Source organism: Oncorhynchus keta, chromosome 28 (genome assembly GCF_023373465.1).
Source record: "Oncorhynchus keta strain PuntledgeMale-10-30-2019 chromosome 28, Oket_V2, whole genome shotgun sequence".
Taxonomy (NCBI): Eukaryota; Metazoa; Chordata; class Actinopteri; order Salmoniformes; family Salmonidae; genus Oncorhynchus; species Oncorhynchus keta.
Genome location: NC_068448.1, coordinates 12,366,477 through 12,390,579, shown reverse-complemented (window position 1 = coordinate 12,390,579; position 24,103 = coordinate 12,366,477). Strand labels below are relative to the sequence as shown.

General features: G+C 45.0%; 1 protein-coding gene and 1 long non-coding RNA gene across 27 annotated transcripts in view; one reads left to right on the top strand and one right to left on the bottom strand.

Annotated features, from left to right (window-relative positions):
- Positions 1 to 3,955: 3,955 nt before the first annotated feature.
- On the top strand, positions 3,956 to 6,288 carry LOC127913196 (uncharacterized). Of its 19 annotated transcripts, none has more exons than XR_008085173.1 (5): positions 4,515 to 4,609; positions 4,665 to 4,864; positions 5,068 to 5,636; positions 5,672 to 5,708; positions 5,753 to 6,282. It is a non-coding gene; the product is annotated as an uncharacterized LOC127913196 (long non-coding RNA). The 19 variants fall into 19 exon arrangements; XR_008085182.1 differs by lacking the exon at positions 5,672 to 5,708 and having other exon boundaries at positions 5,068 to 5,525; positions 5,600 to 5,636; positions 5,753 to 6,269; XR_008085183.1 differs by lacking the exon at positions 5,672 to 5,708 and having other exon boundaries at positions 5,068 to 5,525; positions 5,563 to 5,599; positions 5,753 to 6,269.
- Positions 6,289 to 8,080: 1,792 nt separating this feature from the next.
- The window catches only part of LOC118372332 (sodium channel protein type 8 subunit alpha-like), a 202,394-nt gene continuing 186,371 nt past the window's right edge, over positions 8,081 to 24,103 (bottom strand). For all 8 annotated transcript variants that reach the window (XM_052484813.1, XM_052484812.1, XM_052484811.1 and 5 more), the window contains 3 exons: positions 22,582 to 22,686; positions 21,375 to 21,645; positions 8,081 to 12,753 (listed from right to left, as the gene is read on the bottom strand). In XM_052484813.1, the coding sequence (XP_052340773.1) occupies positions 11,603 to 12,753; positions 21,375 to 21,645; positions 22,582 to 22,686 (1,527 nt within the window). In that variant the 3' untranslated portion in view covers positions 8,081 to 11,602. The remainder of the gene's footprint in view (positions 12,754 to 21,374; positions 21,646 to 22,581; positions 22,687 to 24,103) is intronic.

Below are 24,103 nucleotides of genomic sequence, written 5' to 3'. Positions count from 1 at the left end.
GACATTCTAATGTCCCAGTGCTAATCTAATGTCCCAGTGACATTCTAATGTCCCAGTGACATTCTAATGTCCCAGTGCTATAGTAATGTCCCAGTGCTATTCTAATGTCCCAGTGCCATAGTAATGTCCCAGTGCTAATCTAATGTCCCAGTGACATTCTAATGTCCCAGTGCTATAGTAATGTCCCAGTGCTAATCTAATGTCCCACTGACATTCTAATGTCCCAGTGCCATAGTAATGTCCTAGTGCTATTCTACTGTCCCAGTGCTATTCTAATGTCCCAGTGCTATTCTACTGTCCCAGTGCTATTATAATGTCCCAGTGACATTCTAATGTCCCAGTGCTATTCTACTGTCCCAGTGACATTCTAATGTCCCAGTGCTATTCTACTGTCCCAGTGCTGTTCTAATGTCCCAGTGCCATAGTAATGTCCTAGTGCTATTCTAATGTCCCAGTGACATTCTAATGTCCCAGTGCTAATCTAATGTCCCAGTGACATTCTAATGTCCCAGTGCTAATCTAATGTCCCAGTGACATTCTAATGTCCCAGTGCTAATCTAATGTCCCAGTGCTATTCTAATGTCCCAGTGACATTCTAATGTCCCAGTGCTATTCTAATGTCCCAGTGCTAATCTAATGTCCCAGTGACATTCTAATGTCCCAGTGCTATTCTAATGTCCCAGTGACATTCTAATGTCCCAGTGCTAATCTAATGTCCCAGTGACATTCTAATGTCCCAGTGCTAATCTAATGTCCCAGTGACATTCTAATGTCCCAGTGCTAATCTAATGTCCCAGTGACATTCTAATGTCCCAGTGCTAATCTAATGTCCCAGTGCTATTCTAATGTCCCAGTGCTAATCTAATGTCCCAGTGACATTCTAATGTCCCAGCGCTATTCTAATGTCCCAGTGCTGTTCTAATGTACCAGTGCTATTCTAATGTCCCAGTGACATTCTAATGTCCCAGTGCTAATCTAATGTCCCAGTGACATTATAATGTCCCAGTGCTAATCTAATGTCCCAGTGACATTCTAATGTCCCAGCGCTATAGTAATGTCCCAGTGCTAATCTAATGTCCCAGTGACATTCTAATGTCCCAGCGCTACAGTAATATCCCAGTGCTAATCTAATGTCCCAGCGCTATAGTAATGTCCCAGTGCTAGTCTAATGTCCCAGTGACATTCTAATGTCCCAGTGCTATTCTAATGTCCCAGTGACATTCTAATGTCCCAGTGCTAATCTAATGTCCCAGCGCTATAGTAATGTCCCAGTGCTAATCTAATGTCCCAGTGACATTCTAATGTCCCAGTGCTATTCTAATGTCCCAGTGACATTCTAATGTCCCAGTGCTGTTCTAATGTCCCAGCGCTACAGTAATGTCCCAGTAAAGAGTCAATTAAACAATTGAATAAAATATGTTGTATTCTCACATATACTGGATAGGTGCAGTGTAATGTATTGTTTTACAGGGTCAGCCATAATAGTACAGCACCCCTGGAGCAAATTAGTGTTAAGTGCCTTGCTCAGGGCACATCAACAGATTTTTAACTTGTTGGCTCGGGTAATCGAATCAGCTTCCTTTCGGTTACTGGCCCAACCGCTGGGCTGCCTGATAGGCTACCTGCATAATAGCCCTGTACTGTCTGTGTGGATGTTAACTCTTCTACATCAGACGCATACAACCCCATCATCATCATCATCATCCTTCATCTCCTCCTAAATGTATTTCCCCGCTTCCTTCAGGCGATGAGAAAAACTTCCCGGTCAACATATCCACACAGATCACATCCCAAATGGCACACTACTCCCTTTATAGTGCACTACTTTTATATAGGCAATAGGGTGCTATTTGGAATGCAAACTCTGGTCAAAAGTAGTGCACTGTATAGCGAATAGGGTGCGGAGTCCTGGTCTAAAGTACTGTAGTGCACTATATAGGGAATAGGGTGCTGAGCCCTGGTCTAAAGTAGTGCACTATATTGGGAATAGCTACGGAGCCATTTGGGGGTGATAACAATCCTGGAACCATTGGGCTACAGTATCTACTCACTGCTTCTTTACAGTGAACCACAGAGAGAAGCAGCATCATGTCTGTACAGATGGACTCACAAACATAGTGGTCTTTGGTCGTATAGGTGTGGGGGGATGTTAACAAATTCAATACATTTCAAAGGGCTGGCTGAAAGTCAAAGGACTGTTAGCTGCTATGCTACTGTATACCACACCTACCTCCATGTCCTGTGTTGTTGTCCTACGCTAATAACATCCACAGGAGTGTATGGGCTAATTCACACAGAAGGGTGATAGAGTGCAGGGCATTGAATTAGAATGGAATTCCATTTACTAATTCTAAGTGCTAGACTATCGTTCCTGTCACATCGTAAAGTCAAAAAAATATTTATAAAAATACATTCATATTCAAATTTGCACCAAAAGCACTTTAAATGTTGCCTACTGTAAATAAAATGAGTGAAGAATCACAATATTATAGTCTTCTATACTGTAGATATCCTGAAATATTCAGAATATCAACCCATTGATTAAATACATCACAATAGTGTAGAAGTCTTCCCATAGAAGAGATGTTGTGAATCCTGATCTCCAGTTAAAAGAACCCAGAGACAATAGAACTTGTAACTGGAAGGCTGCTTTATTGGTCATACAAATGTTTGTGTTCAAATGAAGACAATGTTTCATGAGTTCTTACTAAGAGCCCAAATGGTTGTGTATCACTAACACCATACTGTATGTATCTTTAATATCACAGCGTTGAAATGATAAACGACAGTTTGAAAAGCACTCTCAAAAAAAAAAAATTCAGCAAAACATTTTAAAAGTATATAATAAATCCATGCTAAAAACAAAGAGTCCCCATTATTTCATTAATTTAATATTGATACAAAAATAAATTTCAGATGGAAAGAACAGAGATATAGAGTGCAAGCTGCTTTTTCACAAAGTAACACACATGAACACAATAAACTGCTGTTTTGAGTTGGATTGCTGTTTTGTTTTGGATTGCTGTTTTGAGTTAAATTGCTGTTTTGAGTTGGATTGCTGTTTTGAGTTGGATTGCTGTTTTGAGTTGGATTGCTGTTTTGAGTTGGATTGCTGTTTTGAGTTGGATTGCTGTTTTGAGTTGGATTGCTGTTTTGAGTTGGATTGCTGTTTTGAGTTGGATTGCTGTTTTGAGTTGGATTGCTGTTTTGAGTTGAATTGCTGTTTTGAGTTGGATTGCTGTTTTGAGTTGGATTGCTGTTTTGAGTTGGATTGCTGTTTTGAGTTGGATTGCTGTTTTGAGTTGGATTGCTGTTTTGAGTTGGATTGCTGTTTTGAGTTGGATTGCTGTTTTGAGTTGGATTGCTGTTTTGAGTTGGATTGCTGTTTTGTTTTGGATTGCTGTTTTGAGTTGGATTGCTGTTTTGTTTTGGATTGCTGTTTTGAGTTGAATTGCTGTTTTGAGTTGGATTGCTGTTTTGAGTTGGATTGCTGTTTTGTTTTGGATTGCTGTTTTGAGTTGGATTACTGTTTTGAGTTGGATTGCTGTTTTGAGTTGGATTGCTGTTTTGAGTTGAATTGCTGTTTTGAGTTGGATTGCTGTTTTGAGTTAAATTGCTGTTTTGAGTTGGATTGCTGTTTTGAGTTGAATTGCTGTTTTGAGTTAAATTGCTGTTTTGAGTTGGATTGCTGTTTTGAGTTGGACTTCTGTTTTGTAAGGTAACATCAAAAGTCTATCAAGAGGATGAAGAGAAGAGGGCAGGTATTTGTTAATAGTTGTTAAGATAATCTGATCCCCGGCAGTATTAGTTCTGACCCCTCTCATTGTATCGAATGGACAAAGAATGCTGTTGAAAGAGGCTGGTAGCCTCGAGTCCCTGATATACGTTGTCCTTCATTCTTTTCAAATTAGCCCCCCACCCCCGACCCCCACCACCAACGCACACCACACACCCCACCCCATTCCCTCCTTCCACAGTTTTGAACATTTAAGTGTGGTATCATCATCTTCCAAATAAAACACTGAAAAAGCTGAAACGGGCACATGCCAATGAGTGGAGTTATAACACTAGATTAGAAACATACAGTTCAAAGTAAAGGTGAGAGATGTTTGAAGCACAGAGTATCAGACATTGAAGTGTTGAACTGTAATTGCATTAATATGGTGTGGCTGTATGGATGTATGGATGGAGATGGGTAGTTAGGCCTACCAGACTGTGTGGCTGTATATATGGCTAGAGAGAGAGATTGATTGGACCAGACCGTGTGGCTGTATTTATGGGTAGAGAGAGATATATATTGATTGGACCAGACCATGTGGCTGTATTTATGGGTAGGGAGAGAGATATATTGATTGGACCACCATGTGGCTGTATTTATGGGTAGACCATGTGGCTGTATTTATGGGTAGAGAGAGAGATATATTGATTGGACCAGACCATGTGGCTGTATTTATGGGTAGAGAGAGAGATATATTGATTGGGCCAGACCGTGTGGCTGTATTTATGGGTAGGGAGAGAGATATATTGATTGGGTCAGACCGTGTGGCTGTATTTATGGGTAGAGAGAGAGATATATTGATTGGGCCAGACCGTGTGGCTGTATTTATGGGTAGAGAGAGAGATATATTGATTGGGCCAGACCGTGTGGCTGTATTTATGGGTAGGGAGAGAGATATATTGATTGGGTCAGACCGTGTGGCTGTATTTATGGGTAGAGAGAGAGATATATTGATTGGGTCAGACCGTGTGGCTGTATTTATGGGTAGAGAGAGAGATATATTGATTGGGCCAGACCGTGTGGCTGTATTTATGGGTAGAGAGAGAGATATATTGATTGGGTCAGACCGTGTGGCTGTATTTATGGGTAGAGAGAGAGATACCGTGGCTGTATAGAGAGAGAGATATATGTATTTATGAGAGAGATATATTGATTGGGTCAGACCGTGTGGCTGTATTTATGGGTAGAGAGAGAGATATATTGATTGGGTCAGACCGTGTGGCTGTATTTATGGGTAGAGAGAGAGATATATTGATTGGGCCAGACCGTGTGGCTGTATTTATGGGTAGAGAGAGAGATATATTGATTGGGCCAGACCGTGTGGCTGTATTTATGGGTAGAGAGAGAGATATATTGATTGGGTCAGACCGTGTGGCTGTATTTATGGGTAGAGAGAGAGATATATTGATTGGGCCAGACCGTGTGGCTGTATTTATGGGTAGAGAGAGAGATATATTGATTGGGCCAGACCGTGTGGCTGTATTTATGGGTAGAGAGAGAGATATATTGATTGGGTCAGACCGTGTGGCTGTATTTATGGGTAGAGAGAGAGATATATTGATTGGACCAGATCTTGTGTATGTGGATAGATGTACTAGATCCTAGTGTGTGTAGGGTGGTTACAGTATATAGATAAGCCTAATATGCCTTGTGGATGTATGGGTAGATACTAGGTCTTTTAGGCCTTGTGGATGTATGGGTAGATACTAGGTCTTTTAGGCCTTGTGGATGTATGGGTAGATACTAGGTATTTTAGGCCTTGTGGCTGTATGGGTAGATACTAGGTATTTTAGGCCTTGTGGATGTATGGGTAGATACTAGGTATTTTAGGCCTTGTGGATGTATGGGTAGATACTAGGTATTTTAGGCCTTGGATGTATCTATATATACTAGGTATTTTAGGCCTTGTGGATGTATGAGTAGATACTAGGTCTTTTAGGCCTTGGATGTATCTATATATACTAGGTATACTAGGTATTTTAGGCCTTGTGGATGTATGAGTAGATACTAGGTCTTTTAGGCCTTGGATGTATGAGTAGATACTAGGTCTTTTAGGCCTTGGATGTATGAGTAGACACTAGATCTTGGTTGGGATAGACGCCAACTTCACTGGAAGAGGCAGTCACACCCAACGGACTATCTAATTGGGACAAATGACCGATTAGTCAGGTTGAATTGCTATGTGTCTGTGTGAATGTGTGTGTTTGTTTATTGATTGCAGTTGAAAAAAGTTTGACAAGTTTGCAGAAAACAGTGGGAAATGTGCTGGTAGCATAAACCTCTCATCATCATGGTAATATCAGACTACAATCCATGTCAGCAGCTCCAGTGACTATGTATCAGCTATTTCCCAACACATACAGTAGGGTGCTGAAAACCAACCAGTTTTAGACGGAACGTGTTACACATCAATCAAATGTGACAAACAAACAGTGTTATTTTGTAATATGTATATACAGCGCTTTCGGAAAGTATTCAGATTTTGTTACGTTACAGCCTTATTCTAAAATGGATAATAATAAATATATATAAGAAATCAGCAATCTACACATAATACCCCATAATGTCAAAGCGAAAACAGGTTCTTAGAAATTTTTGCACATTTATAAAAATTTTAAAAAAATACCTTATTTACATAAGTACTCAGACCCTTTGCTATGAGACTCAAAGTTGAGCTCAGGTGCATCCTGTTTCCATTGATCATCCTTGAGATGTTTCTACAACTTGATTGGAGTCTACCTGTGGTAAAATAAATTGATTGGACATGATTTGGAAAGGCACACACCTGTCTACATAAGGTCCCACAGTTGACAGAGCAAAAACCAAGCTACAAAGTCAAATAAATTGTCCGTAGAGAGACAGGATTGTGTCAAGGCACAGATCTGGGGACGGGTACCAAACAAATTATGCAGCATTGAAGGTCGCAAGAACACAGTGCCCTCCACCATTCTTAAATGGAAGAAGTTTGGAACAACCAAGATTCTTCCTAGAGCAGGCTGCCCGGCCAAACTGAGCAATCGGTGGCGAAGGGCCTTGGTCAGGGAGAAGACCAAGAACTCGAGAGTTCCTCTATGGAGATGGGAGAACTTTCCAGAAGGACAACCATCTCTGCAGCACTCCACCAATCAGGCCTTTAGGGTAGAGTGGCCAGACGGAAACCACTCTTCAGTAAAAGGCACATAACAGCCCGTTTGGAGTTTGCCAAAAGGCACCTAAAGACTCTCAGACCATGAGGAACAAGATTACCTGGTCTGATGAAATCAATATTGAACTCTGGCACCATCCCTAAGGTGTAGCTTGGGGGTGGCAGCATCATGCTGGGGGGATGTTTAACAGCGAAAGGGACAGGGAGACTAGTCAGGATTGAGGGAAAGATGAGTGGAGCAAAGTACAGAGAGATCCTTGATGAAAACCTGCTCCAGAACGCTCAGGACCTCAGAGTGGGGTGAAGGTTCACCTTCCAATAGGACAACGACTCTAAGCACACAGCCAAGACAATGCAGGAGTGGCTTCGGGACAAGTCTCTGAATGTCCTTGAGTGTCCCAGCCAGAGCCCGGACTTGAAACAGATTGAACATCTCTGAAGAGACCTGAAAATAGCTGTGCAGCGACGCTCCCCATCCAAACTGACAGAGCTGGAGAGGATCTGCAGAGAAGAATGGGAATAACTCCCCAAATACAGGTGTGCCAAACTTGTAGCATCATACCCCAAAATAATCAAGGCTGTAATCACTGCCAAAGGTGCTTCAACAAAATACAGAGTAAAGGGTCTGAGGACTTGTGTAAATGTGATATTTAAGTTTTTATTTGAAATAAATGAGCCACATTTTCTAAAAACCTGTTCTTGCCTTTTTATTATGGGGTATTGTGTGTAGACTGATGGGGGGCACGATGTAATGAATTGTAGAATAAGGCTGTAACGTAACAATATGTGGCAGAAGTCAAGGGGTCTGAATCATTTCAGAAGGCACTGTACATATAGACATATATATGTATAGATGTCTATTTCTTTGTGTATTGTATAATATCTATATTTCATTCAATTTCCGTCAACAAAGTGAAAAGTGTCAACAAAAAATCCCAAAGGGAACAAATATGGCAAAGGGCATATCTGGAAGTGGTTCTATACTGTTATTGTTTCATTTTAGATTATTAGTGGTAGCTCTTTAAAATTCAGTATTTACAAAAACACACAACAAAGCATGCCGATAAAATAAAATAATATAGTACATTATTTATAGTTTCTTTTAAAAAGTTCATTGTTTTTCAGTGATTGTGTCATCATAGCCCGCACTGCACATATATGTATATTTCTTATTTTTATTGATTTTATTTCTCCAAGTAAATTCACTGATCAATACATCATTCATCTAAAACATGACATCCAAAATGAGCACGGGCTGAAACTGGATGGCATAGTTTGCTCTTATGGTTGTAACGTCATTGATCGATCAAATCGGGAATGTATTTGGTTTTAAGTGTGCAGCAGTCAAGCAGACGGACATTATCTGTAGACATGTCTTTATATTGTAAACAGACCTCTAGATAGTAATAATAGACAAACATGGGGATATCAGGTATGGGTACAGGCAGTGTTCAACACACCATAATGGCTTCAATGGTGCATCCCTAGATACTATGTTGTTGTCTGACCAGGCATCCGTTTGTTTGTTTCTTTGTATAGATGAACCACCATTACATCATGTGTGGAAAAAAAAAAGTTGCAAACACCTTTTAGAGGAGTTGTTATTGTTATGTCTCAACTTGTCTCACCTGCCTGTCACTCACAGGGATCTAAATCATCTCTTTGGCCCAGCCTAGCCTAGCGCTCGCTCTCGTTTCATTTGAGTAGCTTCAAAGCTGCCTCACGTTTTCTTAAAGGCACGATTCTACTGTGAATCATGAATCATGACTTGATACGAGTTGATCATACGAGGCCTATCTGATAAAAGTCTAATTTAATTTGATTCTGCAGAGACAGAGAAGATCTGTGAGAAACAACGGTTGGACGGGTCACGTCACTTTGACCTTCTTACATCCCCAGGAAGATTCTTCATTTATCAAACAGACAGCTAGGTGACCAATCAAATAATAGCCTGCTAGCACATGACATGATGCAAGCCTGGGTCCAACATCCACACACTATACACAGTGTTGAAGAGGTCCCACAAAGCGCAATGATATACTGACAAACATGGGACTTTCAGCACTCACTCCTGCTGAAGGCATAAACATCATGCCATCATAAACATCATGTATATCATGCCAGCAGTGGCTGAGCATGTCCTGCTGCTCTAGGTACCCTCTATGTACCCTCCACGGTCCCCTATATGTACCCTCCATGGTTCCCTCTATGTACCCTCCATGTTTCCCTCTATGTACCCTCCATGGTCCCCTCTATGTACCCTCCATGGTTCCCTCTATGTACCCTCCATGGTTCCCTCTATGTACCCTCCATGGTTCCCTCTATGTACCCTCCATGGTCTCCTCTATGTACCCTCCATGGTTCCCTCTATGTATCTATTTTACATTTACATTTTAGTCATTTAGCAGACGGTTTTATCCAGAGCGACTTACAGGAGCAAAATCGGCAGATTTTTCTCTGGGATACGAACTACTATGCCACATACATTCTCACTGCTTGAAATTCAAACTTTCTTCTGAGAAGGATTGCATTGCATCAGAGGACATCTACATACTTCAGAGCTGGAAACTCAAAGTGTCTATCGACGTGCCACTGGGCCACAGTGAACGATAGTCTAACAGGGAACTGACGGAGTGACAGAGGACATCTACATACTTCAGAGCTGGAAACTCAAAGTGTCTATCGACGTGCCACTGGGCCACAGTGAACGATAGTCTAACAGGGAACTGACGGAGTGACAGAGGACATCTACATACTTCAGAGCTGGAAACTCAAAGTGTCTATCGACGTGCCACTGGGCCACAGTGAACGATAGTCTAACAGGGAACTGACGGAGTGACAGAGGACAGAAGTGAATCAAATAAAAACCAGAAGAAAGGATCTATGGAAGCATCAGTATATCAGCTGTTTCAACATTTCCCATCATCCTCCCCTACAGTACCACTGATACATGTCTCACTCTTCCCTGTCCGCAGACAGACAAAGCATTGGAGGAGAATTATAGAATTTTAACTGACATTGATCTGTGAAGGATATGGATATACAGGATATGGATATACAGGATATGGATATACAGGATATGGATATATAGGATATGGCATCAAACATTGCCTGTTCGTACTGCCACAACAACAAGAGGGAGTTGGTTGGAGACCACAGGTAAGGGTGGTAACCGTAGCAACAAAGGTTAAGGTAGTAAACATTTGATGTAAAAACCAGGGTCTCTTAATAAGACCCCGATTAGGTTTCTTTAGAACGGTCTGAAAAGTGTCTTTGAAATCTGTGCAGCCTCATTCTTATTCTGAAGATATATTCCTGATAGAACTCAGCAAAAACTATGCTTGTCCCTCTCAGAATAAAATCTAATCAAATTCTACTTTGTGTTTTTCATAAATGTGCCAGAATAGAGGTTTGCCTCTGAGGGTGTAACTACATACTCAAGTAAAATCCCAAATGGGATCTGGCAGTTGAAAAGCAACATTATAGTGAACGGTAGGTCACACCACTTGATTCCGTCAATATTGTATATATAGACATATATGTGTCATATATATATCAATCATTTTCCAGTTCTATTTCTCATAAACATTTGTCCAGTGGACTGCCTCAAACGTATGGTCGAGCCATTAGTGTCTCGTGGACTATGATTACATCATGCATGATTCCTGATGAAAACATGCCTTCATGCAAGTCATATCTATGCATTGAACGAGCACAATAATTTATCTGAGACTCAGTCGGTCAGAGCGAGTCCCCACCCTTCTTCAGCCCAAGTCTAAACACTGACTTGTGCCCCCAACCCAGTGTGACAGTATGAAAGCCCATGTATGAAATGTATTTTTCATAATGTTAGTATAACTAAGCGAGAGAAGATGAAAAGAGATCAGTGTGAAATGGGCTAAATGTTATTTGTTCTCATTTTTTTGGCTGCTCAAATAATGTAAAGATAAAAGTATTTTCAGCACAAACTGTTCTGTTTTCTTTCTTTCTCTAAACGTTCATTCTTCGTATTTAAAACTTGATAAGAACGACAGTGCAGGAAGTGGATGTTACTGAGACCATGTCAGACTGCGTAGTAGAACAGTTCTAGAAGGTTCTGTAACATAGGTTGTCCCGTTCCTCTCCTGAGGTGCTCCCATAGTGGTGGACATTTCGCTGCAGGGGCTCGTCCACACAGGGTACTGGCAGTCAGAGACTCTTTTGCGCCAATAAATCTCCCTCCATCTTGTTTGCAGAGGTTTCTCCCTTCTTTTCGATGATCCTGAACATATATTTTAATATATAGAATGCCAATGGCGGGCACACTATTATCGAGTTATTATTGATCATTATTTATATTATCGTTGTTCTTCCTCACATTATTTCCAAGAAGTAAAGAAGACATTTATCTTCAGGCAGTAAAATCCTTTAGTGATAATAATGGTGTCCAAACTAAATTCTTATCATGGGCAACATGTACATCGCCATCTGTGTTTTGCTTCAACTGACCCTAACTATCCAACGCCGAATCTCGATCCTACATTTTGTGTTAAACTGAAGTCTGTAAAAAAGAAATAGTAGTTTTCGTAAATTTTTTTAAACTTGCAAATTATATTTTTTCTACATTTGTCTGTTTATTGGGCTCAGAGTCCCTTCTGGCTGTGTGTAGTATTGTAATAATGACAGTCACTGAACCCTGACTAAAATTTAGATTCCCGCTCATCTTTTTGATTTCTGTCCTTCTCTCTCCTCTCTCCCTCGTTCTCTTCCTGTTTCTCCTTGTCAGGTTTGGTCACGGTGTCGTACGAGGGAAGAGAGGCGGTGGAGAGTGTGCTCTCTTTCTTCTCCTCGTTGTTGGTCCCACCATTCTCCAGCTTGGTCTTGGGCCTGCACTTGCAGATGAAGCCCCGTTTGAGGAGGTGAGCGCGGTAGGCTTTCTGGATGCAACGTGCGGATATGTCCTCCTGGCGCCGGCGCAGTGTCGTGGTGATGGGCTCGTACGACACCTTGGAGGGGTTGGCCTGCACGAAGCGCTCCTCCATCTGCGTGCGTAGCATGTCCAGCTCGCCACTGTCGCCCAGCACACGCTTGGTGAAGGCAAACAGGATGTCCAGGCAGTGGATGCGGTCGCCACTGACCATGGGCATGTCCATGGCGATCAGCTCGATGGTGTTGGGCTTGGGAATGCGGAGAGGGTGCTCCAGGGTGTCTGCGAAGTCACCCAGCTTTGCGAAGGTGATGAACTGGGAAGCAGCGGGGTCAAATTTCTCCCAGATTTCATAGAATGTCTCAAAGTCGTCTTCACTGAGCGGGTCGGCGCTCTCTTCTGTTGCTACACTGAAATTCTCTAAGATGATGGCGATGTACATGTTGACTACGACAAGGAAGGAAATAATGATATACATCACAAAGAAAAATATGCCAACTGAGGGGTTGCCGCAGTTGCCTGTAGACGGTGCACCTGGGTTCTCCATGGTTGAGTCGCAGTCAGGAGGGTAGTTGAGGATGGGGAGCAAGAGACCATCCCAGCCTGCAGACGTGGTGATCATGAATAAGCAGATCATGCTGTTCCCGAAGGTCTCAAAGTTATACATGTCGTCTATCCCGGCCCCGTGTTTGACGTAGCCGAAGTTGGACATTCCGAAGATGCTGAAGATGAACATCACCAGGAAGAGCAGGAGGCCGATGTTGAACAGGGCAGGAAGTGACATCATCAAGGCGAAGAGTAAAGTCCGTATGCCCTTGGCCCCTTTGATCAGACGCAGGATGCGGCCGATTCGAGCCAATCGGATGACCCTGAAGAGGGTCGGCGATACGAAGTACTTCTCAATGATGTCAGCCAGGAACATGCCTGTGGAGGAAGAGGGTGAAGAAGACAAGACACCCAGGAACAACAACGTTAGCAGACATGACTCAACTAGGGCTGTGGCAGTCATGACATTTTGTCAGCCGGTTATTGTCATGCAAAAGACTGCCGGTCTAACTGTAATTGATTGTTAATTAACAACATGAAAAATGTTTAGCATCTGTAGGCCTCCATGCATTACAAGCCGTTGATGGGTGCGTTTGTAATATCTACATTTAAAAACATATAATAAATAAATGTAATATACACCATCACAATACATCCATTATATATTTTAGTCAGGTCTTAAGAAACATTATGATATGAATTTTTTTTTTTCAGAAGAACAGAATATGAGTTGGCCTACTGTAGTGCTATGTTATCTATGTTAACTATGTTATCTATGTTAACTATGTTATCTATGTTAACTATGTTATCTATGCTCCATGTGAGTGCGCATATTAAGGAGCTATGTTGAGCATAAAAGTGATCATTTGAAACAGGTCCTATATGTCTGCTAGATTTTGAGTTATTTGGCAACTATAATTGTCAATGATACAAACCTGAGAATCAAAACATATAGGGGCAGCATAATGTGACTATAGACTATCGATGATTTGAGAAAGTAGCAAGAAAGTGGCGCTCTGTTGCTTGCCTCAGGCTGCACAGCTGTTCTCTCATCAAGTCATCATATTTTCACCCGCCAGACTATTCTCAATTTAATCTTGTCTTTATTTATATGCAACATTAGTTTAGATGTAGAATGGCCCAAATGGGAAGGAACAGAGCAGTGGGGAAATGAATGTCATTTGTATGCAGTCAAATAGCGAATGGAGGCCGCCCGCTTTCCTACCGGCCCGTTTTGTAGGCTACTTCAGTTATATAGTGGGTCATGTGTTTTCCTACCAGCCCGTTTTGTAGGCTACTTCAGTTATATAGTGGGTCATGTGCTTTCCTACCAGCCCGTTTTGTAGGCTACTTCAGTTATATAGTGGGTCATGTGCTTTCCTACCAGCCGGTTTTGTAGGCTACTTCAGTTATATAGTGGGTCGTGTGCTTTCCTACCAGCCCGTTTTGTAGGCTACTTCAGTTATATAGTGGGTCATGTGCTTTCCTACCAGCCCGTTTTGTAGGCTACTTCAGTTATATAGTGGGTCATGTGCTTTCCTACCAGCCCGTTTTGTAGGCTACTTCAGTTATATAGTGGGTCATGTGCTTTCCTACCAGCCCGTTTTGTAGGCTACTTCAGTTATATAGTGGGTCGTGTGCTTTCCTACCAGCCCGTTTTGTAGGCTACTTCAGTTATATAGTGGGTCATGTGCTTTCCTACCAGCCCGTTTTGTAGGCTACTTCAGTTATATAGTGGGTCATGTGCTTTCCTACCAGCCCGTTTTGTAGGCTACTTCAGTTATATAGTGGGTCATGTGCTTTGAGAAATAAATATAAAGAACACTTATTTCACTCCACGCATTAACTGTTTGAGGAGCATGCTCTCACTGCCTGACAGGTGATATTCCTGTTTGAAGAGCATGCTCTCACTGCCTGACAGGTGATATTCCTGTTTGAGGAGCATGCTCTCACTGCCTGACAGGTGATATTCCTGTTTGAAGAGCATGCTCTCACTGCCTGACAGGTGATATTCCTGTTTGAGGAGCATGCTCTTGCTGCCCGACAGGTGATATTCCTGTTTGAGGAGCATGCTCTCGCTGCCCGACAGGTGATATTCCTGTTTGAGGAGCATGCTCTCACTGTCCGACAGGTGATATTCCTGTTTGAGGAGCATGCTCTCACTGTCCGACAGGTGATATTCCTGTTTGAGGAGCATGCTCTCACTGCCTGACAGGTGATATTCCTGTTTGAGGAGCATGCTCTCACTGCCTGACAGGTGATATTCCTGCCTCTTGCTGCCTGACAGGTGATATTCCTGTTTGAGGACCATGCTCTCACTGCATAACAGGTGATATCCCTGTTTGAGGAGCATGCTCCCACTGCCTGACAGGTGATATTCCTGCCTCTCACTGCCCGACAGGTGATATTCCTGACTCTTGCTGCCTGACAGGTGATATCCCTGTTTGAGGAGCATGCTCCCACTGCCTGACAGGTGATATTCCTGCCTCTCACTGCCCGACAGGTGATATCCCTGTTTGAGGAGCATGCTCCCACTGCCTGACAGGTGATATTCCTGCCTCTTGCTGCCTGACAGGTGATATTCCTGTTTGAGGAGCATGCTCTCACTGCCTGACAGGTGATATTCCTGTTTGAGGAGCATGCTCTCACTGCCTGACAGGTGATATTCCTGTTTGAGGAGCATGCTCTCACTGTCTGACAGGTGATATTCCTGTTTGAGGAGCATGGCCTGACAGGTGATATTCCTGTTTGAGGAGCATGCTCCCACTGCCTGACAGGTGATATTCCTGCCTCTTGCTGCCTGACAGGTGATATTCCTGTTTGAGGATGCTCTCATGCTGACAGGTGATATCCCACTGCCTGACAGGTGATATCCCTGTTTGAGGAGCATGCTCTCACTGCCTGACAGGTGATATTCCTGTTTGAGGAGCATGCTCTCACTGCCTGACAGGTGATATTCCTGTTTGAGGAGCATGCTCTCACTGCCTGACAGGTGATATCCCTGTTTGAAGAGCATGCTCTCACTGCCTGACAGGTGATATTCCTGTTTGAGGAGCATGCTCACTGCCCGACAGGTGATATTCCTGTTTGAGGAGCATGCTCTCGCTGCCCGACAGGTGATATTCCTGTTTGAGGAGCATGCTCTCACTGCCTGACAGGTGATGCTCTCACTGCCTGACAGGTGATATGACAGGTGATATTCCTGTTTGAGGAGCATGCTCTCACTGCCTGACAGGTGATATTCCTGTTTGAGGAGCATGCTCTCACTGCCTGACAGGTGATATTCCTGTTTGAGGAGCATGCTCTCGCTGCCCGACAGGTGATATTCCTGTTTGAGGAGCATGCTCTCACTGTCCGACAGGTGATATTCCTGTTTGAGGAGCATGCTCTCACTGTCCGACAGGTGATATTCCTGTTTGAGGAGCATGCTCTCACTGCCTGACAGGTGATATTCCTGTTTGAGGAGCATGCTCTCACTGCCTGACAGGTGATATTCCTGTTTGAGGAGCATGCTCTCACTGCCTGACAGGTGATATTCCTGCCTCTTGCTGCCTGCAGGTGATATTCCTGTTTGAGGACCTCTCACTGCCTGACAGGTGATATCCCTGTTTGAGGAGCATGACTGCCTGACAGGTGATATTCCTGCCTCTCACTGCCCGACAGGTGATATTCCTGACTCTTGCTGCCTGACAGGTGATATCCCTGTTTGAGGAGCATGCTCCCACTGCCTGACAGGTGATATTCCTGCCTCTCACTGCCCGACAGGTGATATTCCTGCCTCTCACTGCCTGACAGGTGATATTCCTGCCTCTTGCTGCCTGACAGGTGATATCCCTGTTTGAGGAGCATGCTCTCACTGCCTGACAGGTGATATTCCTGTTTGAGGAGCATGCTCTCACTGTCCGACAGGTGATATTCCTGTTTGAGGAGCATGCTCTCACTGTCTGACAGGTGATATTCCTGTTTGAGGAGCATGCTCTCACTGCCTGACAGGTGATATTCCTGTTTGAGGAGCATGCTCTCACTGCCTGACAGGTGATATTCCTGCCTCTTGCTGCCTGACAGGTGATATTCCTGTTTGAGAGCATGCTCTCACTGCCTGACAGGTGATATTCCTGTTTGAGGAGCATGCTCTCACTGCCTGACAGGTGATATTCCTGTTTGAGGAGCATGCTCTCACTGCCTGACAGGTGATATTCTGTTTGAGGAGCTGCTCTCACTGCCTGACAGGTGATATTCCTGTTTGAGGAGCATCACTGCCTGACAGGTGATATCCCTGTTTGAAGAGCATGCTCTCACTGCCTGACAGGTGATATTCCTGTTTGAGGAGCATGCTCTCGCTGCCCGACAGGTGATATTCCTGTTTGAGGAGCATGCTCTCGCTGCCCGACAGGTGATATTCCTGTTTGCATGGAGCATTCCTGTTTGCTCTCACTGCCTGACAGGTGATATTCCTGTTTGAGGAGCATGCTCTCACTGCCTGACAGGTGATATTCCTGTTTGAGGAGCATGCTCTCACCTGACAGGTGATATTCCTGTTTGAGGAGCATGCTCTCACTGCCTGACAGGTGATATTCCTGTTTGAGGAGCATGCTCTCACTGCCTGACAGGTGATATTCCTGTTTGAGGAGCATGCTCTCACTGCCTGACAGGTGATATTCCTGTTTGAGGAGCATGCTCTCACTGCCTGACAGGTAATATTCCTGTTTGAGGAGCATGCTCTCACTGCCTGACAGGTGATATTCCTGTTTGAGGAGCATGCTCTCACTGCCTGACAGGTGATATTCCTGCCTCTTGCTGCCTGACAGGTGATATTCCTGTTTGAGGAGCATGCTCCTACTGCCTGACAGGTGATATTCCTGCCTCTCACTGCCCGACAGGTGATATTCCTGCCTCTTGCTGCCTGACAGGTGATATCCCTGTTTGAGGAGCATGCTCCCACTGCCTGACAGGTGATATTCCTGCCTCTCACTGCCTCACTGCCTGACAGGTGATATCCCAGGTGACTGCCTGACAGGTGATATTCCTGTTTGAGGAGCATGCTCTCACTGCCTGACAGGTGATATTCCTGTTTGAGGAGCATGCTCTCACTGCCTGACAGGTGATATTCCTGTTTGAGGAGCATGCTCTCACTGCCTGACAGGTGATATTCCTGTTTGAGGAGCATGCTCTCACTGCCTGACAGGTGATATTCCTGTTTGAGGAGCATGCTCTCACTGCCTGACAGGTGATATTCCTGTTTGAGGAGCATGCTCTCACTGCCTGACAGATGATATTCCTGTTTGAGCATGCTCTCACTGCCTGACAGGTGATATTCCTGTTTGAGGAGCATGCTCTCACTGCCTGACAGGTGATATTCCTGTTTGAGGAGCATGCTCTCACTGCCTGACAGGTGATATTCCTGTTTGAGGAGCATGCCTCACTGCCTGACAGGTGATATTCCTGTTTGAGGAGCATGCTCCCACTGCCTGACAGGTGATATTCCTGCCTCTCACTGCCCGACAGGTGATATTCCTGCCTCTTGCTGCCTGACAGGTGATATCCCTGTTTGAGGAGCATGCTCCCACTGCCTGACAGGTGATATTCCTGCCTCTCACTGCCCAACAGGTGATATTCCTGCCTCTCACTGCCTGACAGGTGATATTCCTGCCTCTTGCTGCCTGACAGGTGATATCCCTGTTTGAGGAGCATGCTCTCACTGCCTGACAGGTGATATTCCTGTTTGAGGAGCATGCTCTCACTGCCTGACAGGTGATATCCCTGTTTGAGGAGCATGCTCCCACTGCCTGACAGGTGATATTCCTGCCTCTTGCTGCCTGACAGGTGATATTCCTGTTTGAGGAGCATGCTCTCACTGCCTGACAGGTGATATTCCTGTTTGAGGACTGTCTGCATGATATTCCTGTTTGAGGAGCATGCTCTCACTGCCTGACAGGTGATATTCCTGTTTGAGGAGCATGCTCTCACTGCCTGACAGGTGATATTCCTGTTTGAGGAGCATGCTCTCACTGCCTGACAGGTGATATCCCTGTTTGAGGAGCATGCTCCCACTGCCTGACAGGTGATATTCCTGCCTCTTGCTGCCTGACAGGTGATATTCCTGTTTGAGGAGCATGCTCTCACTGCCTGACAGGTGATATTCCTGTTTGAGGAGCATGCTCTCACTGTCTGACAGGTGATATTCCTGTTTGAGGAGCATGCTCTCACTGCCTGACAGGTGATATTCCTGTTTGAGGAGCATGCTCTCACTGCCTGACAGGTGATATCCCTGTTTGAGGAGCATGCTCTCACTGCCTGACAGGTGATATTCCTGTTTGAGGAGCATGCTCTCACTGCTTGACAGGTGATATCCCTGTTTGAGGAGCATGCTCTCACTGCCTGACAGGAGATATTCGTGTTTGAGGAGCATGCTCTCACTGCCCGACAGGTGATATTCTTGTTTGAGGAGCATGCTCCCACTGCCTGACAGGTGATATTCCTGCCTCTCACTGCCTGACAGGTGATATTCCTGTTTGAGGAGCATGTTCTCACTGCCTGACAGGTGATAATCCTGTTTGAGGAGCACGCTCTCACTGCCTGACAGGTGATATTCCTGTTTGAGGAGCATGCTCTCACTGCCTGACAGGTGATATTCCTGTTTGAGGAGCATGCTCTCGCTGCCCGACAGGTGATATTCCTGTTTGAGGAGCATGCTCTCACTGCCTGACAGGTGATATTCCTGTTTGAGGAGCATGCTCTCACTGCCTGACAGGTGATATTCCTGTTTGAGGAGCATGCTCTCACTGCCTGACAGGTGATATTCCTGCCTCTTGCTGCCTGACAGGTGATATTCCTGTTTGAGGAGCATGCTCTCACTGCCTGACAGGTGATATTCCTGTTTGAGGAGCATGCTCTCACTGCCTGACAGGTGATATTCCTGCCTCTTGCTGCCTGACAGGTGATATTCCTGTTTGAGGAGCATGCTCCCACTGCCTGACAGGTGATATTCCTGCCTCTCACTGCCCGACAGGTGATATTCCTGCCTCTTGCTGCCTGACAGGTGATATTCCTGTTTGAGGAGCATGCTCTCACTGCCTGACAGGTGATATTCCTGTTTGAGGAGCACGCTCTCACTGCCTGACAGGTGATATTCCTGTTTGAGGAGCATGCTCTCACTGCCTGACAGGTGATATTCCTGCCTCTCACTGCCTGACAGGTGATATTCCTGTTTGAGGAGCATGCTCTCACTGCCTGACAGGTGATATTCCTGTTTGAGGAGCACGCTCTCACTGCCTGACAGGTGATATTCCTGTTTGAGGAGCATGCTCTCGCTGCCCGACAGGTGATATTCCTGTTAGAGGAGCATGCTCTCACTGCCTGACAGGTGATATTCCTGTTTGAGGAGCATGCTCTCACTGCCTGACAGGTGATATTCCTGTTTGAGGAGCATGCTCTCACTGCCTGACAGGTGATATTCCTGTTTGAGGAGCATGCTCTCACTGCCTGACAGGTGATATTCCTGTTTGAGGAGCACGCTCTCACTGCCTGACAGGTGATATTCCTGTTTGAGGAGCACGCTCTCACTGCCTGACAGGTGATATTCCTGTTTGAGGAGCATGCTCTCACTGCCTGACAGGTGATATTCCTGTTTGAGGAGCACGCTCTCACTGCCTGACAGGTGATATTCCTGTTTGAGGAGCACGCTCTCACTGCCTGACAGGTGATATTCCTGTTTGAGGAGCATGCTCTCACTGCCTGACAGGTGATATTCCTGTTTGAGGAGCATGCTCTCGCTGCCCGACAGGTGATATTCCACCAGAACTCTGTATGCCATGGGCTCTACAACATTGTTCCTGCAGCTACCCAGTGCTTCATTTGGGAAACCAAATTAAACCTGTTCGGGAACATCAATAGTAATATGTTTTTGCAACTAAACATATTTCACAAAATTATTTGACAGGTCGTCTGCGCGTTCGAGAAAGGTTAAAGGGCAGAGAGGAGGAGATGGAAACGCACGGTGCTGAGATATTCTGTATAGCTAAAGGTAATGTGTCACCCAATTAATTACTAGACTATTCAAAATAAAATACAAATGCACTAATTGTAGGCTAACTGTAAGCTGCCCTGCATAATCAATGAACCAACAGCATTGCCTTGGGCTATACGTTCTCTCCCAGACTCATTTTGGAGCGTAGCATCAGGTAACCAGTCCATCCAGTATGCATAATAATACAGTCCACACCCAAAGGCGATTACTCAAATTAGTTACATTTTGCAGTATAGGCTAGACCAATTATGTACCAAAGACATCTAAATCAGTTTTGTTGTATGTGTTTCTGCCATTTGTATGCGGTAGGCTATTTTATTTGACCTTTATTTAACTAGGCAAGTCAGTTAATATAACCGTGTGTTAGTGTGGGTTTTCAGTGAATTTATGTAAATCACAAAGCTTATCTGCATTTCCTGTGGTGCAGGAAAATTTTTAGCAACAAAGGAGTGATCGAAGTAAGATCCAAGACCTGTAATTTATTGATCTGTTTGATAGGAAAGCTGCTTTCTGAAATCCCAAATATACTGTGTATGAAAGATACACTGTCTATACTCCCGAGTGGCATAGCAGTCTAAGGAACAGCATCTTAGTGCTAGAGGCATCACTACAGACACCCTGTATCACAACCGGCCGTGATTGGGAGTCCCATAAGGCGGTGCACAATTGACCCAGCGTCGTCCGGATTTGGCTAGTGTAGGCCGTCATTGTAAATGAGAATTTGTTTTTAATTGACTTGCCTAGTTAAATAAACGTAACATTTAAAAAAGAGTACTCAGTAGATAAACCAAAGTCTGGCTGAGTCTATGGAGGCTTTCTATGACCATGGTTTTGTACAGTATGTGCCCAAAATGGCACCCTATTCCCAAAACAGTGACCTACATTTGACCAGAGTCCTATGAGTCCTGGTCAAAAAGTAGTGCACTAAATAAGGAAGAGGGTGCCACTTTAGACTCAGCCCCACTCCCCTCACCCGCGATGGACAGGACGACGACGACCGTGTCGAACACGTTCCAGCCATTGGTGAAGTAGTAGTGGCGCAGGGCGAAGAGTTTCAGGACGAACTCGGTGGTGAATGCCACGATGAAGATGAAGTTGACCCAATAGAGGATGTTCTCCGTCTCGTCCGACTGGTCGTCTGTCTCCACCATCATGGTGACCATGTTGAGGCAGATCAACATCATAATGGAGATGTCGAAGACTTGCTGGGTCACAAAGTCAAACACCAACCCTTGGATCTTGTTCTGTGGAGACAAGGAGACAACAACAAGGCACCATGCACACACACAAGTACGCATGCAGAGACACACACACACACACACACACGTACACACACACACGTACACACACACACGTACACACACACACACACACACACACACACACACACACACACACACACACACACACACACACACACACACACACACACACACACACACACACACACACACACACACACACACACACACACGTATACACACGTACACACACATACACACACACAAGTACGCATGCAGAGACACACACACACACGTACACATGCAGACACACACACACACACACACACACACACACACACACACACACACACACACACACACACACACACACACACACACACACACACACACACACACACACACACACACACACACACACATGTACTCATGCAGACACAAACACACAGACACGAGAACAACAACATCAAAAACACACATTTTGTTAATCGAAGGGAAAAACTGCCACAATGGATTGAAATTCATATTTCAGCATTTCAGTGTTAACATAATACACAGTGCTACGTTAAGCATGAAATACTGAAAATACTGATTTCAATATGTTGTGGCAGCACAGGAGGTTGGTGGTACCTTAATTGGGGAGGACGGGCTCGTGGAAATAGCTGGAGTGGAGATATGGAATGGTATAAAGTACATCAAACCCATGGTTTCCTTGGTTTCCATGTTTTTGGTGAGATTCCACATACTCCATTTCGGCCATTATTATGAGCCGTTCTCCCCTCAGCAGCCTCATATGTGTGGCAGTGTTCCACACCATACAGACCTAGCCTGGTCCCACACTCTAAGTGTGGAGCTGGATAAACAAATATGGAGTGATTTTTACTGCCAATAAAGTGCATGAAAAAGCCAGGCTAAAAAAGGCCGGGAGCAACAGCCAACCTGTGGTCTGGGAATGGGTTTCTGGGGCTTCTTTGAACCCAGTTTCTTCATGGCGTTGTAGTACTTCTTCTGTTCCTCTGTCATGAAGATGTCCTGACCTCCAAAGTAAAGGGACACACAAACATTTGGTTACAACCAACCCTAACCCTAACTAACCCTTGGTTCCCAAACTCAGTCCTGGGGACCCTAAGTGGTGTATGTTTAGTGGTTTTTGCTCCAGCACTACACAGCTGATTCAAAAAATCTACTCAAGGTCAAGCTTTGATCATTTAAATCAGCTGTGTAGTGCTGGAGCAAAACCCAAAACGTGGACCACTTGGGGTCTGAGGAACGAGTTTGGGAAATGCTTCCATAACCCTAAAGAATAGGGACACACACATTTGGTTACAACCAACCCCAACCCCATCCCTAACAAATGAGCCCAACCCTAACCCCAACCCCAACCCCAACCCCATCCCTAACAAATGAGCCCAACCCTAACCCCAACCCCAACCCCATCCCTAACAAACTAACAAAAGAGCCCAACCCTAACCCCAACCCCAACCTCAACCCCAACCCCATCCCTAACAAATGAGCCCAACCCTAACCCCAACCCCAACCGCAACCCTGACCCGATCCCTAACAAATGAGCCCAACCCTAACCCCAACCATAACCCCAACGCCATCCCTAACAAATGAGCCCTAACCCCAACCCCAACCCCATCCCTAACAAATGAGCCCAACCCTAACCCCAACCCTAACCCCAACCCCATCCCTAACAAATGAGCCCAACCCTAACCCCAACCCTAACCCCAACCCCATGCCTAACAAAAGCCCAGCCCTAACCCCAACCCCATCCCTAACAACTGAGCCCAGCCCTAATCCAACCCCAACCCTAATCCCAAATGACCCCAACCTCAACCCTAACCCCAACCCCAACCCCATCCCTAACAAATGAGCCCAACCCTAACCCCAACCCCAACCCCATCCCTAACAAATGAGCCCAACCCTAACCCCAACCCTAACCCCAACCCCATGCCTAACAAATGAGCCCAGCCCTAACCCCAACCCCATCCCTAACAACTGAGCCCAGCCCTAACTCCAACCCCAACCCTAACCCCAATCCCAAACCTAACCCCAACCTCAACCCTAACCCCAACCCCAACCTCGACCCCATCCCTAACAAATGAGCCCAACCCTAACCCCAACTCTAACCCCAACCCCATCCCTAACAAATGAGCCCAACCCTAACCCCAACCCCAACCGCAACCCTGACCCGATCCCTAACAACTGAGCCCAACCCTAACCCCAACCCTAACCCCAACGCCATCCCTAACAAATGAGCCCAGCCCTAACCCCATCCCCATCCCTAACAAATGAGCCCAACCCTAACCCCAACCCTAACCCCAACCCCATCCCTAACAAATGAGCCCAACCCTAACCCTAACTCCAAACCTAACCCCAACCCCATCCCTAACAAATGAGCCCAACCCTAACCCTAACTCCAACCCCAACCCCATCCCTAACAAATGAGCCCAGCCCC